General features: G+C 36.0%; 3 protein-coding genes across 3 annotated transcripts in view; all 3 read right to left on the bottom strand.

Moving 5' to 3' along the window:
* The window catches only part of LOC112052522 (uncharacterized), a 149,237-nt gene that overhangs the window by 55,765 nt on the left and 74,614 nt on the right, over window positions 1-18,858 (bottom strand). The gene's annotated exons all lie outside the window — the stretch shown is intronic.
* LOC112052520 (uncharacterized) lies at window positions 1,637-13,791 on the bottom strand. Its single transcript, XM_052890055.1, has 10 exons — window positions 13,776-13,791; window positions 11,163-11,168; window positions 10,627-10,632; window positions 10,155-10,332; window positions 8,895-8,980; window positions 6,673-6,773; window positions 5,125-5,196; window positions 4,264-4,382; window positions 2,691-2,734; window positions 1,637-1,874 (listed from the first exon to the last, which is right to left on the bottom strand). The coding sequence occupies exons 1-10, from the start codon at window positions 13,789-13,791 to the stop codon at window positions 1,714-1,716; spliced, it is 789 nt and encodes a 262-aa protein (XP_052746015.1). The 3' UTR covers window positions 1,637-1,713.
* On the bottom strand, window positions 13,888-18,723 carry LOC128199658 (uncharacterized). The gene is made up of 7 exons (XM_052890054.1): window positions 18,706-18,723; window positions 18,588-18,614; window positions 17,632-17,806; window positions 16,440-16,623; window positions 15,319-15,330; window positions 14,250-14,368; window positions 13,888-13,898 (listed from the first exon to the last, which is right to left on the bottom strand). The coding sequence occupies exons 1-7, from the start codon at window positions 18,721-18,723 to the stop codon at window positions 13,888-13,890; spliced, it is 546 nt and encodes a 181-aa protein (XP_052746014.1).

Raw genomic sequence — 18,858 nt, 5'->3', positions numbered from 1 at the left:
TCTTGTTGTTTCCGCCCGCGTCACCACATGGCTCCACGGAAGACCAGCGCTGCGCTGGTGCACCCATCACTAGCGTAGCACATGCTGAGTGGAGACCACTTTGGTACCACACACATCATTTTTTTGGATTGAATTTAATCATTAGTTTAATATCTTTAAATTATTAGTTTACTATATTTTTAAAATTTCTGTCTTTTGTTTTAGGTATTTGTTGTCTTTTGTGTATTATGTGTGTGTGTGTCCAAATAAAATAATTTTCTTTCTTTCTTTCTTTCAAAAGTTTTCGCAAATTTCGGGAAACCTTGGATTTTTTCGGTATATAAAGTAGCCTATGTGTTAATCCAGAGTAAAATCTATTTGTATTCTAAATTTCGGTCAAATCGCTTCAGTAGTATCGGCGTTAAAGAGTAACAAACATCCAAACATCCATACAAACTTTCGCGTTTATAATATTAGTAGGATAGTATGATTTATAAAGTTGAAGATTTTATTTGTTGTTTGATTGAACGCGCTAATCTCAGGAACTACTGGTCCGATTTGGAAAATTCTTTCAGTGTTAGATAGCCCATTTATCGAGGAAGGCTATATATTATCCCCGTATTCCTACAGGAACGGAAATTTCTAGTTTTTAAGTATATAATTTCTAGACTTTGTAATAACATAAAATTTAAAATTTTGAAAAATCCCTGTAGATCATGAAATCAAGTCATCAATATTCTCTTTCAGTGCGCTTTCATTTGAGACCCCACTCGAGTATATTTGCAGTCATTCGGTGTTTCTTCCCCACTTTCACCCCCACAACTTTCAAACGGCTTAACCGATTTTCATCAAACATGTCTAAGAACACTCGCACATAAGTCACCTTTGACTTAAACTAATTATAGAGGTAAAGTTTGTAAGTTTGTAACAATTCTTTGTTAGGGGTAATCTTCGGAACTACTGGTAATATTTCTATCATATATAACTACTGAGTTATCACGGGTTTTCTTGTACAGGTCGGAACGAAAAACTTACTTATTCGCATGCGCTGCCTTTTTTTTATTATTTTTTACAAGTCAGCCCTTGACTACAAATTCACCTGATGGTAAGTGATGATGCAGTCTAAGATGGAAGCGGGCTTAGAAGGACGATGAAAATCCACACCCCTTTTCGGGTTTGTACACGACATCGTACCGGAACGCTAAATCGCTTGGCGGTACGTCTTTGTCGGTAAGGTGGTAACTAGCCACGGCCGAAGCCTCCCACCAGCCAGAAACCTCAACCATTGCGTATAATTTAAATTAATTTATGGAGGCTTTTTAACCTTTAAAAGTTCTGTAAAAAAGTCCGCGACACCATGAATCTATCTATACTAATATTATAAAGCTGAAGAGTTTGTTTGTTTGTTTGATTGTTTGTTTGTTTGTTTGATTGAACGCGCTAATCTCAGGAACTACTGGTCCGATTTGAAAAATTCTTTCCGTGTTAGATAGCCTATTTATCGAGGAAGTCTATAAGCGATATATTATCCCTGTATTCCTACGGGAACGGGAACCACGCGGGTGAAACCGCGCGGCGTCAGCTAGTCTTTTATACTTTACATACTACAAAACAAACTGAATTGAAATCGCTTCATCCGTTCGGGAGCTATGGACAGACAGACTGACCTATAATAAAAAGACTAAATATTTTTTTTTATTATTTATATTTTTTTTAATAATTAATTTAATTATTTCACATGCTTGCTGTAATTGTAGTTGTTTCTACTTGGGCTTCTTCGGTTTTGGTATCTTCGGTCTTGGTTTCTTCTGTTTTGGTTTCTTCGGTTTTGGTTTCTTCGGTTTTGGTTTCTTCGGTTTTGGTTTCTTCGGTTTTGGTTTCTTGTGCTTGAGTAGCTACAAAATAAATATTATAATTTACATTTCGTGCGCTATAGCATGGTGCGGGTGACATTTCGTTTCAATATTGAAAGTTTGTCGCGATTCACGTTATTAGTACGTAATAAGAATGTCATAAGGCAACTGTCACCCGCACCATGCTACAGCGCACATAGTATAATTAACGCGCGTAGCGCAGTGGGTGACCCAGCTTCCTGCATGGCCTTGGGTTCGATTCCCAACTGATAAATATTTGTGTGATGGGTGTTTTCTCGTGTTTATGTGTGCTAGTACTTTTCTAGTGTCTGTGTGTGTTTAATCATTATATATAATGATTAAACACACACAGATACTAGAAAAGTACTAGCGAACGCCCGCGACTTTGTCTGCGTAGACATTAATGTAAACTTACAACCCCTATTTCACCACTTTAGGGGTTAAATTTAAAAAAATCTCAAATCACATTACAGTTCGTAATTTTTTTCATGATTATACTATAAGACACAAATTTTTATAACTGTAACTTTAAAAACATATACCCAGTAGATATTAATTCTGCTTCTTCTGATTTCGCAGGTTATGGGTAAGAATCCGAACTTTTTAGTTGTGTGCATTTTAAGAAAATATCACGTGTCTCAAACGGTGAAGGAAAAACATCGTGAGGAAACCTGCATACCAGAGAATTTTCTAAATTGTCTGCGTGTGTGAAGTCTGCCAATCCGCATTGGGCCAGCGTGGTGGACTATTGGCCTAACCCCTCTCATTCTGAGAGCAGACTCCTGCTCAGCTGTAAGCCGAATATGGGTTGATAATGATGATTATTTTTATACTTACTCTGTGGCGCAGCCGTTGTCACACTCTGCTGTTTGTCGCCATAACTAAAAATAAAAATTGTAACTATTTAAAGCATTTATTCCCAGGTAGTCCAAGGTGGACCCCCAGGAGCGTGGCAAAAAAATTAGGGTTCACAATTCGTAAGGGGGTGGGGGTAAAAAATGTGTGTTTATTAGCACATTATTTGTTAACTAGCTGTCACCGCGCGGTTGTGTCCCGCGTGGTTCCCGTTCCCGTTGGAATACGGGGATAAAATATAGCCTATAGGCTTCCTAGATAAATGGGCTATCTAACACTGAAAGAATTTTTCAAATCGGACCAGTCGTTCCTGAGATTAGCGCGTTCAAACAAACAAACTCTTTAGCTTTTTAAAATTAGTAGGGGAACATAGCCTGAGACGGCATAGTGTTTAAGATGGCATAGTCGCTATTTCTCTGTGATTCGCTAACGATTGACATCAACACACACAAACATAGATGCCCCCCGCGAATATGCAGCGACCTGTTCGTTTTCAGCGCGCTAAAACTGTACAAAGTGAAACTACGTCAGTTTGTATAAAATTCTGTTGCGTGAAAAAATTTTGTCAAATAGTTTTAACTAATATCACAAGCTCTGTGCATGGCATATAAGGTAAGTCAGCATGCATTTTTGAAGGTCTGTTCAATGACATTATAGGTGTATTAATTTGATTATTATAGTTTCTGCTTAAATTAAGATGCAAAAAACTTTTGTTTGTTAAGTGCTTAATGTATGAGATGGCATAGGTGTATGCCATCTCACCCAAAAGGCAATTTTAAAGCGTTTTTTTCCTCAAAACATACTAGAATATTGTTTTTGTTGGAATGCATCAGATTACCGAAAACAGCAAAAAAAGTTATATGTGATGTTTGTCTCTAAATTGTTTCTAAATTTCGATACATACTAACATGACAATTAATTGGTTTTGCACGTTTAACCTCTATATGCCATCTTACCCACTAGGGTAGGGTGAGATGGATTTTTGAGTCTTTTTTATTATTGATTATTTCTATAAGAATACTAATTTGTGTTCAACTTTGGGACTGATTAATTAGCTAAAAATAGATGACTTTTTAATATAGACTGCCTTTTTATATCAATTTCAATTTGTGCACTTTGATACACGATGATTTTGAAATGTATGCCATCTCAGACCATGTTCCCCTATAGATAATCCGGCCTTCAGTCTTCAGAAGAAATAGCAATGTTGACTATCTTAAGTTAAGCTATAATAATTAAAAGGAACATTCTTGTAATTTGGTATCTCTTTAATACCCATATGAAATGAAAGGTTGTACAAACTTCCCCCCACCTTTTTTTAGAATAGATTAGAATATCTTTATCTTTTTTCATTTACAGGCGCCATTTTGAAAATATATATGGCCTATCACAGTTCTGACGAACTCGATGACACCTCATAAGTCAAAATCCGTCCAGCCGTTTGGGATGTAGGGCGTGCCAAAGAAATGAACATACATCATACATACACACCTAAATACATACATACGCTCGAAAATCATTACCCTCCTTCTGACACAGTCGGGTAAAAACATACCCAATCTCGAAGATGGTCTTGGTCGCAGTCTCCCCGTCTCCCACAAACTTAGCCTGGTACACACCCTCGTACGTGGGCGAGTATTCGGTGAACCGGACTGTGACGGACGATGCCGTAGCCTAGAACAGATGAACAGTTACATCATCATCAGCATCATCATCATCATCATCATCATCATCATCATCATCAGAATCTACATCATCATTATAAGCCCATGGACGTCAATCTAAGATTCGAAGCGGGCAACCAGCGATGTTGTTAGAATGTGGATAAAAGTCCACATCCATTCAGTAGTTTCACCGTGATGCCCGGTTAACATTAAATGCGAACAGACAAACAGACAGCCAAAATTAAAAAAATATATATTTTTTTGGCTTCAGTATCGATTCCAAGAGACCAATGGATATGACCTCTGCTTCCGTTACCAGGGCAGTTCGAATCTGGTCCGGGCCATGCACCTCCAACTTTTTTTGTGTGCATTTTAAGAAATTAAATTAAATATCACGCGCCCGCAGTGATATTTAATTTAATCAGCAGTGAGCCGAATGTGGGTTGATAATGATGATCAATTCCATATAATGTCCTCCAAATAAAAATTTCAAAATATCTTCAGTTCAATGTACAGATATTGACCTGTTTTGACAGTTTTATTATAACAGAATTAAGTATATTATAAGTATTAGATTTTATAAGCATTGTTGAAAATTAAAAAAAAAATTACTAATTACTACTTACTAAAAGTCATCATCATCATCATCATTATCAGCCGATGGACGTCCACTGCTGGACATAGGCCTCTTGTATAGACTTCCAAACATCATGATCATGCAACCCGCTTGATGTCCTATTCAAAATACTTACAGTATAAAAGGCAATTGATCCAATAGTGTTCCTTCGCAGTGATGTTTCCAGAGGTATCCCGTTGACCGTTACCTGAAACATGATCATTGGTTAGTGATCTCAGACCAAATACCTCTGGACTTGTATTACACTCACTTGAGTGTGTCACCAACAAAATTATTTCTCTTGAGGTAAAGTAAACTCACAAAATCGATCGATCGAAAATATTTAACCCTAATAAATTTATTTCTACACACAACTATAGATTTGATTTGCAGTAGAAACATGTGTTATTTTTACACAAAACAACACATCGCTTACGCCTAGTTCCGACTACTTTACTATTTTAGTCAAGTACGAACAATTTTTGGATTTACCGCCCAAAAATTGTTCGTACTCGACTTAAATACTAAAATAGTCCGAACTAGGCTTTAGACTCAATATCAATACACAGAATATTAAATGACTTGATCGATGTTTTGCTGTTCCGCTCTGAGATTCCGGTTAAAGAATCGATTATTTTTAAATATTGTTTTTATTAAAAACTAGATATAATTAAGTAAGGAATACTTATAAATGAAACGTAATAAATAAAACAACTTCATCTTTTAGTAAAGTAGAGTTGATTTCCGTTTTTAAGACAGTGTTAGTGTCGTATAGAAACAAAAAGAGGCATAAATTTTCATCCTCCTTCTAACGAAAATCCACGATTTCCGCGATGGCTTTGGTCGTGCCTATAGTTACCACCATACCGGTAAATACGTACCGCTGAGCGATTTAGTGCTCCGATACGATGTCGTGTAGAAACCGAAAGGGGTGTGGATTTACATACTACTCTTAACAAATTAGCCCGCTTCCATCTTAGATTGCATGATCACTTAGATTGTAGTCAAGGACTAACTTGTAAAGAATTAAAAAAAACCTCGGAAAATCCACGATTTCCGGGGGATGGCTTTGGTCGTGGCCAGTTATCACCCTACCGGCAAATATGTACCGTTGAGCGATTTAATGTTCCGATATGATGTCGTGTAGAAACCGAAAGGGGTGTGGATTTTCATCTTCTTCCTAACAAGTTAGCTCGCTTCCATCTTAGACTACATCATCACTTACCATCAGGTGAGATTGTAGTCAAGGGCTAACTTGTCAAGAATAAAAATAAAAAAAAGAATAATTAATATTCAACTTTAAAGTAAAGCTAACATATTTCTATTTTCACTAAATATTTAACGTCAAAGTATATGATCAACGATCTAATGCGATTATAAAAACTGTCTCTATAGAATCGATGTTAAATAGTTGTAATCGAGTTCGTCGGTTAAAGAGCTCCGTAATAATACCTTTTTGTGTAAATGAATTGTTTAAAAAACGGGTAAAAACTTTACTTTAGTTTAAGATATATACAAAATCTAAGCTCGTTCAGAAAATGACAGACAATTTTGTTCTTGACTATGAGTGCGATACAGGTCTGATGGTGAGATTGTGGTCAAGGGATAACTTGTAAAGAATAAAAAAAAAACTGAACTTTACGCAGGCTTCCTTCCTTCAGTTATATAATAATTAATGTACAACCTCTTCCACACCGCAGGAGTCGCAGCTAAATGTCGCCTCATGTTGAAATGGCTGGCCCTCTTTCGGTGGAGGCAGAAGTTCTACTTGATTGACAGTCACCACTGAAGAAGATAACTTAAATTTTACGAAATTAACTTATAAAATTAAATTTATCATAACAATTGAACAGCTTGGTGTACAAGACAATACAAAAGAAGAGATCCAGCAGATAAGCGATAGCTTCATAATTATGAAGTTTTACAGGGACTAGGCCAGGGATGAGAATTCCCTTAAGTTCTACATTGAATGCAAACACGGGTCGTATAGAAGAACATTTTTGTCGTTCTCAACATTTTTGTCTGTTGCTTTTGTTTTTTTCAATTGGTTTCTTCAACTATTTTAAAAACAAAAATCTCCATTTATAATTGCCGCTGACTTTAGTTTAATAATATTTCGTATGCGAAAATAATGTCGAAATGTCGAAAATATGTTCAACGTTTTCGTGTATGTAGATTCATTTATTTTCCTTGGAGTATATTCGTTTGTAAGAACCCTTGCAGTCAATAATGTACCAAGAGCGCCCGATAGCCTTATTTCTTGAAGGCTGAATATATGTTCACTAATGTAGTTTTTATTAACGACCTATTAAAATAAACATCAAATCAACTGAGAAAAGTCATCTACCTTACCTACTGTATGATATCCACGGAGAGTCGTACTTTATGCCTAGTGGCAGAATTCAATGTTTTCATACTGTGACTATCGCGTAACTGTAAACGATAATTGCTATGGAATTGAAACAGTAGTGCAGTAGTGCCACTAGATGGCGTTGTTTCTATTCCTTAGAATTTCACGTTTACGTTTACGCGATCGTCCCAGTATGAAAACATTGAAAACTCCCACTAGGCACTCAGAACCGATTTTGAAAATTCTTTCACCACTAGAAAGAAACGTTATTTTTGTCAGTGTGAGGCTATAGTAACTTTATCCCCGTATCCTCACGGGAACGGGAACTACGCGGGTGAAACCGCGGGGCGTCAGTCTTATATACTAATGTTATAAAGAGGTTGTTTGTCCGTTTGCATTGATTAGGCTCTGAAACTACTGAACAGATTTAAAAAATGCTTTCACAGTTGGAAAGCTACATTATCCCCGAGTGCTATAGGCCATATTTTATCGCCGTATTCCTACAGGATAGTAGGAAATAAAATTAAAATGTTATTAAAACAAAATTGTTCACAATTAATTCAAAAAAGTATTAAAAATAAAAATAAATTTAAGTTAATTAAATTAAGATAAAAAAGAAAAGATGGCATAGTTACTTTGAGCTGAAAATAAAATAAAACATTTATTAAACTCAATAAATTCAAAATTTATTTATTTCAAGTAGGCTCGGTTTACAAGCACTTTTGACACGTCAGTTGACTATTTGTAAAGATTCTACCACCGGTTCGGAAGGCAGGTTCTGCTGAGAAGATACCGGCAAGAAACTCAACAGTTGCTCTTTTATAAAAATCATACAATGTTATAATTTACAATTGATGGCAACATTACAATTTATTATAGTTTTACTTCCTGTGTGAAGGTGGAAGCTGATCCAACGGTCTCCAAGTGTTTTTTTATCTTTAAGGAACTCATCAATGGTGTAATAACCTCGACTAAGTAAATGTTTTTAACACATTACTTAAAGCTATGAATTGGCAGGTCCAGTCTTGGGGATCTTGTTATTATTTCGAGCTATGTAGTTAAAAAGATAATTTAAATTCAATTAAATACTCACAATCATCTGTAACAAAACGAAACAAAAAATCATTTAAAGCAATATTTTTTTATACAATCACTTCTAAAAAGTCATAGAAATTCAAAGAGTAGGGTCTCCATCAAGACCGAAATTTAATAATAATAATAATAATAATTAATTTAAATTTATATAAACAGTTCGGATCACTTTTTGAGGTGATTTTGTTGGCACGTAACTTCTATACGTATTATAAAGCTGAAGAGTTTGTTTGTTTGCTTGAACGAGCTAATCTCAGGAACTACCTACTGGTCCGATTTGAAAAATTATTTCAGTGTTAGGTAGCCCATTTATCGAGGAAGGCTATAGGCTATATATTATCCCCGTATTCCTACGGGAACGGGAACCACGCGGGTGAAACTATGCTTGATCGTCGTAACCTACTTCGGGTGGAGCCTTAAATTTCATAGACTTCGAAAAGCGAACAACTCAACAGTAAACTCACTCTCTATGACAGCCAATATCTTCTTATAAGTCTTCTTGTCTTTCTCAAACACTCCCACGTACGCGCACGATTGAGTGTCTTCGAAACTAAAAAACAAAATGTTTTGTTTATTTTACTCGAATGTACACGCAGGAGTTAGTGTCTTCGAAACTAAAGAACAAAATGTTTTGTTTAGTTTACTCGAATGTACACGCAGGAGTTAGTGTCTTCGAAACTAAAGATCAAAATGTTTTGTTAATTTTACTCGAATGTACACGCAGGAGTTAGTGTCTTCGAAACTAAAGAACAAAATGTTTTGTTAATTTTACTCGAATGTACACGCAGGAGTTAGTGTCTTCGAAACTAAAAGACAAAATGTTTTGTTTAGTTTACTCGAATGTACACGCAGGAGTTAGTGTCTTCGAAACTAAAAGACAAAATGTTTTGTTTAGTTTACTCGAATGTACACGCAGGAGTTAGTGTCTTCGAAACTAAAAGACAAAATGTTTTGTTTAGTTTACTCGAATGTACACGCAGGAGTTAGTGTCTTCAGGTCAAAGATATGAGTCAACTACAATATTATACTAACCGAGATTTACATTTATAAGGACTAATTGATAATGACAAAGTAAAGTTCTCAGAAGGCTGGCAATTTTACTCTTTTGTGTCGCACTAGAGTCCGTGCAACGAAAGTAGTCCCGCGGTAAACTGAACTAAATTTGTCAACGCCTTATATAAATGACAAAAACTCCGCCAAAAAAGATAATGAGTGTCAAAGTGATAAAAAAAAAAGACATTATCGCCGCATCTACAGCACCTGTTTTGTGGCGCGGAGTTTATATAACACAACGCTCTTCTCTTCTATAGCTTTAGGGAGCTGTCTTAGGTCTTATGTTAGACTCCGTGCCACGAAAGAAGTCCCGCAGTTAAAACCTGAACTAAAATTGTCAGCGCCTCACATAAATCACCAAATGACAGTGAGCGCCAACCATTCGCTGCCCGCGAGTATTTTATCGGTGAGCCCGTCTGCGTTGAAGAAGCCGACAGTCAGAGAATGCGGTTTTAATCTACCATTGTAAGCCATTTAAAAAATCTTTATATTCCTCTATCGCGTTGAGCATGATACTGTGCTCGCCTATTGCCCTAAGTTTACTTTATATTTTTTTACATGTCACGTAACGGATACGATGGGCGACCGGTCGTCCATTTAGGAGTCAAGAGGTTAAGACATTATCGCCGCGTCTACGGGACTTGTTTTGTGGCGCGTATACAAAGATATACCTGGGGAAGTTAAAGCTGATCATCTTGGTCTGCGGTATGGCGATGACAGCTCCGCCGAGCACGTCCTGTCCGTGGCAGAGCACGTGCACTACAGAGCACGCCGCGCAAGTGTACTGCAGCGTGTTTTCGTAGCTGCTGCCAGCCGACACCGAAGCCACCAAGCGAGGGCACTGGATCACTAGAACAGATCAATAGTCCACCACGCTGGCCCAATTGGCAGACTTCACACACGAAGAGAATTAGGTAGGTAGGTTTCTTCACGATGTTTTTCTTTCACCGTTTGAGACACTTGATATTTAGGTAATTTCTTAAAATTCTATCTAGACAATAATCCGAGGGGTTCGAACGTGAAGAAAACCATTTGCAGAGAATAGGATAATATTGGTCATATTAAAAGACCTGGTTAAAATAAAAAAAAAAAAGAAAGAAAACTCTATGGAACTCCAAAATGTTAGGAATCATTGTCACTCACCGTTTCCTGAAAACAAAAAAAAATAAAATTGAAGACACTTCTAAACCTTCGTCATGCATAACTCTATTTATTATTTAAAATGCCTTCTCCGAGTCAATGATATTAGAAGAGAGTTACATAGACCACATTCGAAGTTTACAACTGGCACACAAAATATATTTCAACGGCGTGATGACAGTGCGCTGACTGACCTCAGGTTTGCTAATTAGCATAGTTTTAATTTGCCACTTGCGGTCCGCGTATAACCTATCTACCTCTTTTTAACACGCATATATTAGCTTCACTTGTAACTAACTATGTATGTAAGATAATCTTGGAATCTCAATTTGACCCACTTCCCGGTCTTCGATTAGAATGAAATTTTGCACACGCTCTGAGTTCTGATGACAATATACGACTAGCTAAGAAACGTCATTACAAATCCAATATGGCGGCCTTCCCACGACCCATCAGGTGAGACTGTAGTCAAGGGTTAACTTAAAAAAAAGAAAAAGAAAAACTTTAGCTATAGGCAATTTAGATTACTGAATACTCACCATTATCTGAAATAGAGAAAAATATTTCGTTAACATACCATTTTTTTTAATTAACTATTTCTATTTTCGCATGTTTTATAATAAATAGTTCACTGATCATTTTACAAAAATATAACTCAAAACATGAACGATTGATATTAAAAAAACTTCAACCCCTTTTTAACCCTTTAGGGGTGGAGTTTTAAAAAACTTGAATGGCATTATTTTTCTGGTAGTACACTATACCAATTTTTACTAATGTAACTTGAATAATGAAGGATTTTCCATACAAACCAAAATTTCAACCCCTGTTTCACCCCCTTCTGAATTTTCGGGACAAAAAGTATCCTTTAACCTTCATCGTTCTAATTATGGTCTCAATATGGATATCCGGTCAACAAAAATACGAATAAATTAAAAAAATATTGGTGAGATCACAGTCAACATGTCATAGAATAAAAAAAGGCAAGAAAGAAAATTTAAAATATTCATCATTCTCAAACAGCAATGGTGATTTGTGACAAAAATAAACATGGTGGTAGTGTTTCCACGAGCCACAAAGAGTCCTACTATTATGACAAATATATTACCTTGTTCTGTAAATAAAAAAAGACATTGATTAGTTATTTCCTTAGTTAAACATTGACGTATTATTGCACTCTTAAGAGCGCGCAGCGCGTCGGTACGATATGGATAAAATTCGAAGCGCAAGCGAGACGCCGAATTATGACTTTCACGTGAGTGAAAAGCACGGAGCGATTGACGCGCGACGCTTTTATGACGTGAGCGCCAAAACCATTTTTACCTGATTGCAAGTAAATTAAACAATATAACGAAAAACAAAATGACCATGTTCAAGATATATACCTAATTTTCTATACAAAACAAAAATTTAAGAAAATAAGTTTGCTTTTCCTGAGATTTAAAGCAAAATGTGAGCAAAACATGTATTTTAAAAAAAAATAAACTATCGAGAAAAGTTTTACAAATTGTGTATTTTGTATAGTCATAACGAAGCTAACACTTTGAAAGATCATTTACCAAATATCAGGCTTCTAACTTTTCCAGAATCTGAGATCCAGAACCATTTGTAACCACCAAATTACGTATTGCACACTCTTAATCTATCTCACAAATGTTTGCCCACAGTAAGTAGCCATGTAACACGTCGGTTCTCTTTCTACAAACTCTAACGCTTTGAGAACTAACAAAATGTATGCGAATGACATATGCGATCGACAACTCGATCACGTGACCTGTTGATAGTCAATCCCATACATTTTGTAATTTTCGAAGCGTTAGCATTTGTAGAAAGAAAATCGATCGCCGTCATTCATTTAAAAAAAGAAAAGAAAATATTACCTGGAGCTGTAAAAAAGAAAAGTGTATTCAAATTTTTAAAACTAATTTTTATATTATTATTTATTAATAATTTTTAAATTTAATTTAGCTTTAAAGACGAATTTTTATCATCGAAAAAATACATGACCACATTTCAGCTAGTTGCCTCGACTGGTGACAGAAGGGCTGGCTTAGGCAAAGGAGCTGGCTGTCCAGCGCGGAAATGCAGCCAGTATTCTTGCCACCATCCCACGTGGGCATGATTTGTATAGTTATTAGGATAACTTAGCTTAAGTTTCTTGTAGTTTTATTTCACCCTAGCGGACGCCCGCGTCGTCGTCCGCCCTTTGACCTCTTTGTTCGAGCCCTTACAGTAGTATCGCTTTATAAATGGAGTAACTTCTCTCGTTTTCCCAACATTTCCCTTCACTGCTCTGCTCCTATTGATCGTAGCGTGATGAAAAGTATACTATAACCTGCCCAGGAGTATGAAAAATAATTGTACCTAGAATCGGTAAAATCCGTCGAGTATTTTCTGTTTCTATAACAAACATACAGACAGACAAAATTTTTACTGAGTACATTTTTGGCATCAGTATCGATCACCAATCACCCCCTGATAGTTATTTTGGACATATTTTTCATGTACAGAATTGACCTTCAGCTTATTTGAGGTGTAGGTAAGATTTCATACAAGCCGATTTCCGCTGAGTTACCTTTAAAATCCATGCATATTCATTGTAATTTGTACTGTATCTAGATAATACCTACATAAGAAACTAGAGTTTGTATCACACTATAGAAATTCCTTTTGTTTGGGACGGCTTACCATCATCTAAATTCCATCTTTCGCCACTTTTAATTACTAATTAGGTATGTATCTCGATGTACAATTGAAAACATGAACCATTCATCATCCACCTCTAGCTCTAAGACTTAACCCTCCACAGGGACCAGTTATATGCGATTGTTGGTAAACTTACACAGTCAACATTTTGACTCTCTCCTCAAGCCCGTCTCTGTTCTGTATTATGGCGAAGTAGTCTCCAAAGTCCTGAGACCTGACACCCACCTCTAGCTCTAAGACTTAACCCTCCACAGAGACCAGTTGTATGCGATTGTTGGTAAACTTACACAGTACGGTCAACATCTTGACTCTCTCCTCTAGCCCGTCTCTGTTCTGTATTATGGCGAAGTAGTCTCCAAAGTCCTGAGACCTGACACCTTCTACCTCTAGCTCTAAGACTTAACCCTCCACAGGGACCAGTTATATGCGATTGTTGGTAAACTTACACAGTACGGTCAACATCTTGACTCTCTCCTCAAGCCCGTCTCTGTTCTGTATTATGGTGAAGTAGTCTCCAAAGTCCTGAGACCTGACACCTTCTACCTCTAGCTCTAAGACTTAACCCTCCACTGGAACCAGTTATATGCGATTGTTGGTAAACTTACACAGTACGGTCAACATCTTGACTCTCTCCTATAGCCCGTCTCTGTTCTGTATTATGGCGAAGTAGTCTCCAAAGTCCTGAGACCTGACACCCACCTCTAGCTCTAAGACTTAACCCTCCACAGGGACCAGTTATATGCGATTGTTGGTAAACTTACACAGTACGGTCAACATCTTGACTCTCTCCTCAAGCCCGTCTCTGTTCTGTATTATGGCGAAGTAGTCCCCAAAGTCCTGAGGCCTGACACCTTCTACCTCTAGCTCTAAGACTTAACCCTCCACAGGGACCAATTATTTGCGATTGTCGGTAAACTTACACAATACGGTCAACATCTTGACTCTCTCCTCAAGCCCGTCTCTGTTCTGTATTATAGCGAAGTAGTCCCCAAAGTCCTGAGGCCTGACACCTTCTACCTCTAGCTCTAGGAATTGTAACCTGGATACAATAAAATTAAAGTTACTTTTTTATAATATTATCAAGGTAGCCCTTGACCACAGAAACAATATGTGCAATATATTTTTTTTAATTCTTTACAAGTTAGCCCTTGACTACTATCTCACATGATGGTAAGTGATGGTGCAATCTAAGATGAAAGCGTGCTAACTTGTCAGGAGGAGGATGAAAATCCACACTCCTTTTGGTTTCTACACGACATCGTGCCGGAACGCTTAATCGCTTGGCGTTACGTCTTTGCCGGTAGGGTGGTAACTAGCCACGGCCGAAGCCTCCCACCAGCCAGACCTGGACCAATTTAGAAAATCTCAATCTGCCCAGCCGGGGATCGAACCCAGGCCCTCCGTTTTGTAAATCCACCGCGCATACCACTGCGCCACGGAGGCCGTCGACCACTGTAGTCTGTACGTAGCGAAGTGGAAGATGAGTTGCGAAAACTGAGTTCGCTCGACGATTCACACCATATGTCGATGCAAAAGTCTACAACTTTGTTGCAAGGTCCTGCGATCTTTGCAACCTCTCAGTAAATCAGGCAAGTCTAACAATAACTAATTGGTTAAAAAGTTTAACTTATACAGACACTGAAGAATTACTCAATGCAAATATGAAATAAGCTAAAATAATTGTGTACACCATCTAATGTTTCTGCTTAGTGTTTTACTTTACTTTTCTTTTTTGTAATGTTTTTCTTTTTGTAATGTAGTCCTATTTATTGTAATTTTTGTAATTAGTCCTAGTCCAACGGAAAGCATTAGAAAATCCTACCTGGTCTCCACGATACAGATTAATCTAGTGTGGAGACTACAGGCAATGTTATGGTTTTTTTTGTATATTTTTTTTGGTGAATAAAGATTTTATTTTATTTTATTTTATTTATTTAGTTCCATCATACTCAAGGATCTAACTTGTTGAAGTATAAAAAAATAACTTACCGTTTACCAAATCTGAAAAAAAAACATATTTTTTTTCAATTGGGATGATGACAGTTTTTTAAATTGTATATAAATTAAGAGTATACTAATAGTAAAGCAATTTTGTAAAAGTAACAGGGTATCTGCGATCATTACTTTTGGAGCTACAGGGATTTAAAGGGTCAGATTTGCGGCGCTGCCGCGATTTAGTGACTTCGTTGGCTCGCTGATCGTTAGATTTGTATGGGCGTTCAAACAAAATTACTAATATCTTTGTTATTTGTGCGTTTATGTTTATAGTTCATTTATTGAAAAAAGTCACATTTAATGTAAGGAAGCTAAAACTGTATGAATTTTATCTAATTACGATAAAAAAATTAATAGATTTTGAAATTTTATAATCTTATTTATTTTGCAAATATCCAGACAATCTTTGCTTTTTATGTAAATCAAATCAATGTAAATCAGTTGACCTTATTTACCCAAATGTAACATAAAAATCAATATATTCAAACCTAGTCATCATCCCCATTGCTTTTATTATTTTTCTAATTATCATGACTATAATCTATAATATATCTTTGTGATAATGACAGTAAATGTAGTGTTGGCATGTTACCAACTCTCGAAAATATTTATCCTTAAAGTTTGTGTCAAAAACCTCCAAAATCGCCTTAATTATTGAGTTGTCCCCCTAAAAAATATAAATTCATAATGATTTAGAAATAGCTGTAATATGTTTCAAAAGTCTATATTTAATACAGACAAAATATTACGTCTTCATCTATTTCAGATTTTTTGAAATCATACATGTTGACATTGAAAAAATTTAACATTTAACCAGGATGAAAATTGCCGCCAGTTGCCACAGAGTGGTTGTAGGATACCTAATGTATTATATGTCGTTGTAAGTCTCTAGGTCAAGAAAGAAATATTAAAATTATCATCAATTTAAAAATATTAGATAGTCAAAAAATCCCCGAAAATACCATTTAATAAAAAAATCCCATTTCACTTATTTACTCCCTAAATCTGGGGGAAAACCCCTAAGTTGGGAACCCTGGGTGTTGCCACACAACGAGTTTATTTGTTCCATTTTTATTGACTTCTACACATTTATCTCACTATAACTTGAACCATACCTATCAACGCCATCTCTTATCCGATATCTTGATGTATCCATGTTGTATATGTTGCCGTCGGCGGTTCGTACCATAACGCTGGTCAGTCGGCACCTGTCGCACCGGTACGACAAGCTCGTCGTGTTTATCTTCTGTCCCGGGACCACTTCTAGGGAGCGTAACGCTAAGGACGCTTTTGTCTTTGCTAAAAATTTAAAAAAAAATTTTAGATTAAAAATTACTCTTAATTAAATTAAAAAAAAATGTATTTTTTACTTAAATTAGTCTTTGAGTAGTTTTCGAGTAATACATGTAAAAAAATTACTCGAATAGTTGATTCGTATAAAGTTTAAATAACAATATTAATTTCGTGTAAGGGTCCGAAATACCTATATCGATATTAATTATTAAAAGTTAAGGATTTCTTAAAAAATAAATAAAATAATTTAAAAATTATATATTTCAAATTTTCTATATTATATTTTCCGTTTAAAATTCCGTTTACAGGGTAGTGGTAGAGTAGGTGTAGGACAGGGTAGGGTAGATGTAGGGTGGAAGTAGAATACTGATATTAGTAATAGTATAGATAAAGTCTTAAACTAACGCAAAATAGGAATCGAACCCATGACCTCTCTGTAGAGAACCACAGCACTAACAAAACCTAAAAAGGTCAATAACTTCAAATAGTTTAAAAAACTAAAAAAAACTAAACTTTAGCACGCACTAAAAATTACAAATATTGGATTCGAGTCACGTGACTTTTCACGTGATTGTTTTCGTATTACTGACAGTAAATCCTTTTATTTGATATCCATATCATGGGGGTGGATTTCAAACAGCCAGTCCGCCATCTTGGGGAGGCCGCCATATTAGATTTGTTATGACGTTTCTTAGCTAGTCATATATTGTCATCAGAACTCAGAGCGTGTGCAAAATTTCATCGTAATCGAAAACCGGGAAGTGGGTCAAATGAGGATTCCAAGATTTGATTTTCTTACATAGTGACAAGTGATTTGGGAGGCTGCCATATTGGATTTGTAATGACGTTTCTTAGCTAGTCATGTATTGTCATAAGAACTCAGAGCGTGTGCAAAATTTCATCCTAATCGAAGACTGGGAAGTGGGTCAAATTAATTTTCTTACATACAAAGTGAAGCTAATTTATAGCATATAAAAAGGCTAAAGGATTGTGATAACTCTTATCACAACTTACACAACTTCCAATAGTAGAGGTTCTCCCAATGGTCAGTGACACCTGTCTTCTGAATCCTCACGAGGTAGACGCCGTATTGTTCGGCGCTCCATAAGGGAAACGTCAAAGTGATGGTAGCGAATCTACCGTCGGCAGTCCATTTGATGACGTAATGACTCTCATCTAATTTTGTGCCCTATGAAACAAAATATTGTAAAGTTTTTGAAATTTTATCCCTAAAAAGTTAAAGAGGGGTTGAAATTTTTTTACAAAATTATTTTATAAAATAACTAGCTGACGCCGCGCGGTTTCACCCGTGTGGTACCCGTTCCCGTAGGAATATAAGGATATTATATAGCCTATAGCCTTCCTCGATAAATGAGCTATCTAACACTGAAAGAATTTTTCAAATCAGACCAGCAGTTCCAGAGATTAGTGCGTTCAAGCAAACAAACAAACTCTTCAGCTTTATAATATTAGTATTTTAATACCGACTACCTAATAAATCTAAAACAATGATGTGTTTCAAAAGCTATTAAACTTTCATCCCTAAGGGTTGAGATTTTTTATAAAAAGTCTGCCAATTATCTAATCATATTTACTGCACCTAATTCGTATATTTATTACTAGTAAACAACGTTCAAGCCCTATTTCATCACTTTAGAGGTTAAATTTTGAAAATTTTTGAATTTCATTATATTTTGTATTTTTTTTTTATGATTTATGAATAAATTTATAAAACTGTAATTCTAAAAATTAAGGACTTTCCATAAAAACTTTTAACCCCTATTTCACTCTCTTTTTATTTTATTTTCGCAAAAAAAAGTATTCTATAATAACCTTCACTATGTTATGGTCTTCAGCCGTGCCAAGTTTCATATGAATTCATTCAGTAGTTTCAGCGTGATGCCCGAGTAACACAAAAACACGGACAGACAGATAAAAAAAATTTTTAGCTTCATTATCGATTAACTTACCTGTGATTTTTCCGGTTTTCTATGCGTCTGGGAAAAAGAAAATTGTGTTTTACAATGTTTACTGCAACGACATTTTGAGATACTTACTGTTATGTTTTAGTCCAAAATCCCTTCTTACCAAAAGGCGAGTTTTCATATTTCGTACAGTTCGTATTGTCAGTGATGATTTTAGCCCAGTGGATATGACCTCTGCCTCCGATTCCGGAGGGTGTGTGTTCAAATCCGGTCCGGGGCATGCACCTCCAACTTTTCAATTGTGTACATTTTTATT

This window comes from Bicyclus anynana, chromosome 27, assembly GCF_947172395.1.
Source record: "Bicyclus anynana chromosome 27, ilBicAnyn1.1, whole genome shotgun sequence".
Taxonomy (NCBI): domain Eukaryota; kingdom Metazoa; phylum Arthropoda; class Insecta; order Lepidoptera; family Nymphalidae; genus Bicyclus; species Bicyclus anynana.
This window is presented reverse-complemented; position numbering and strand designations above follow the sequence as displayed.

Coding starts and splice junctions, on each gene's coding strand:
- LOC112052520 (XM_052890055.1), bottom strand. Junction 8,981..10,154: donor ATCAGCTTTAACTTCCCCAG/GTATATCTTTGT, acceptor TTTGTTTTTTAG/TTTCGAAGACACTCAATCGT. Junction 4,383..5,124: donor GATCAATTGCCTTTTATACT/GTAAGTATTTTG, acceptor CATCTGTTCTAG/GCTACGGCATCGTCCGTCAC.
- LOC128199658 (XM_052890054.1), bottom strand. Junction 17,807..18,587: donor GAAAACCGGAAAAATCACAG/GTAAGTTAATCG, acceptor TTTGTTTCATAG/GGCACAAAATTAGATGAGAG. Junction 16,624..17,631: donor CCTCTACTATTGGAAGTTGT/GTAAGTTGTGAT, acceptor TTAAATTTTTAG/CAAAGACAAAAGCGTCCTTA.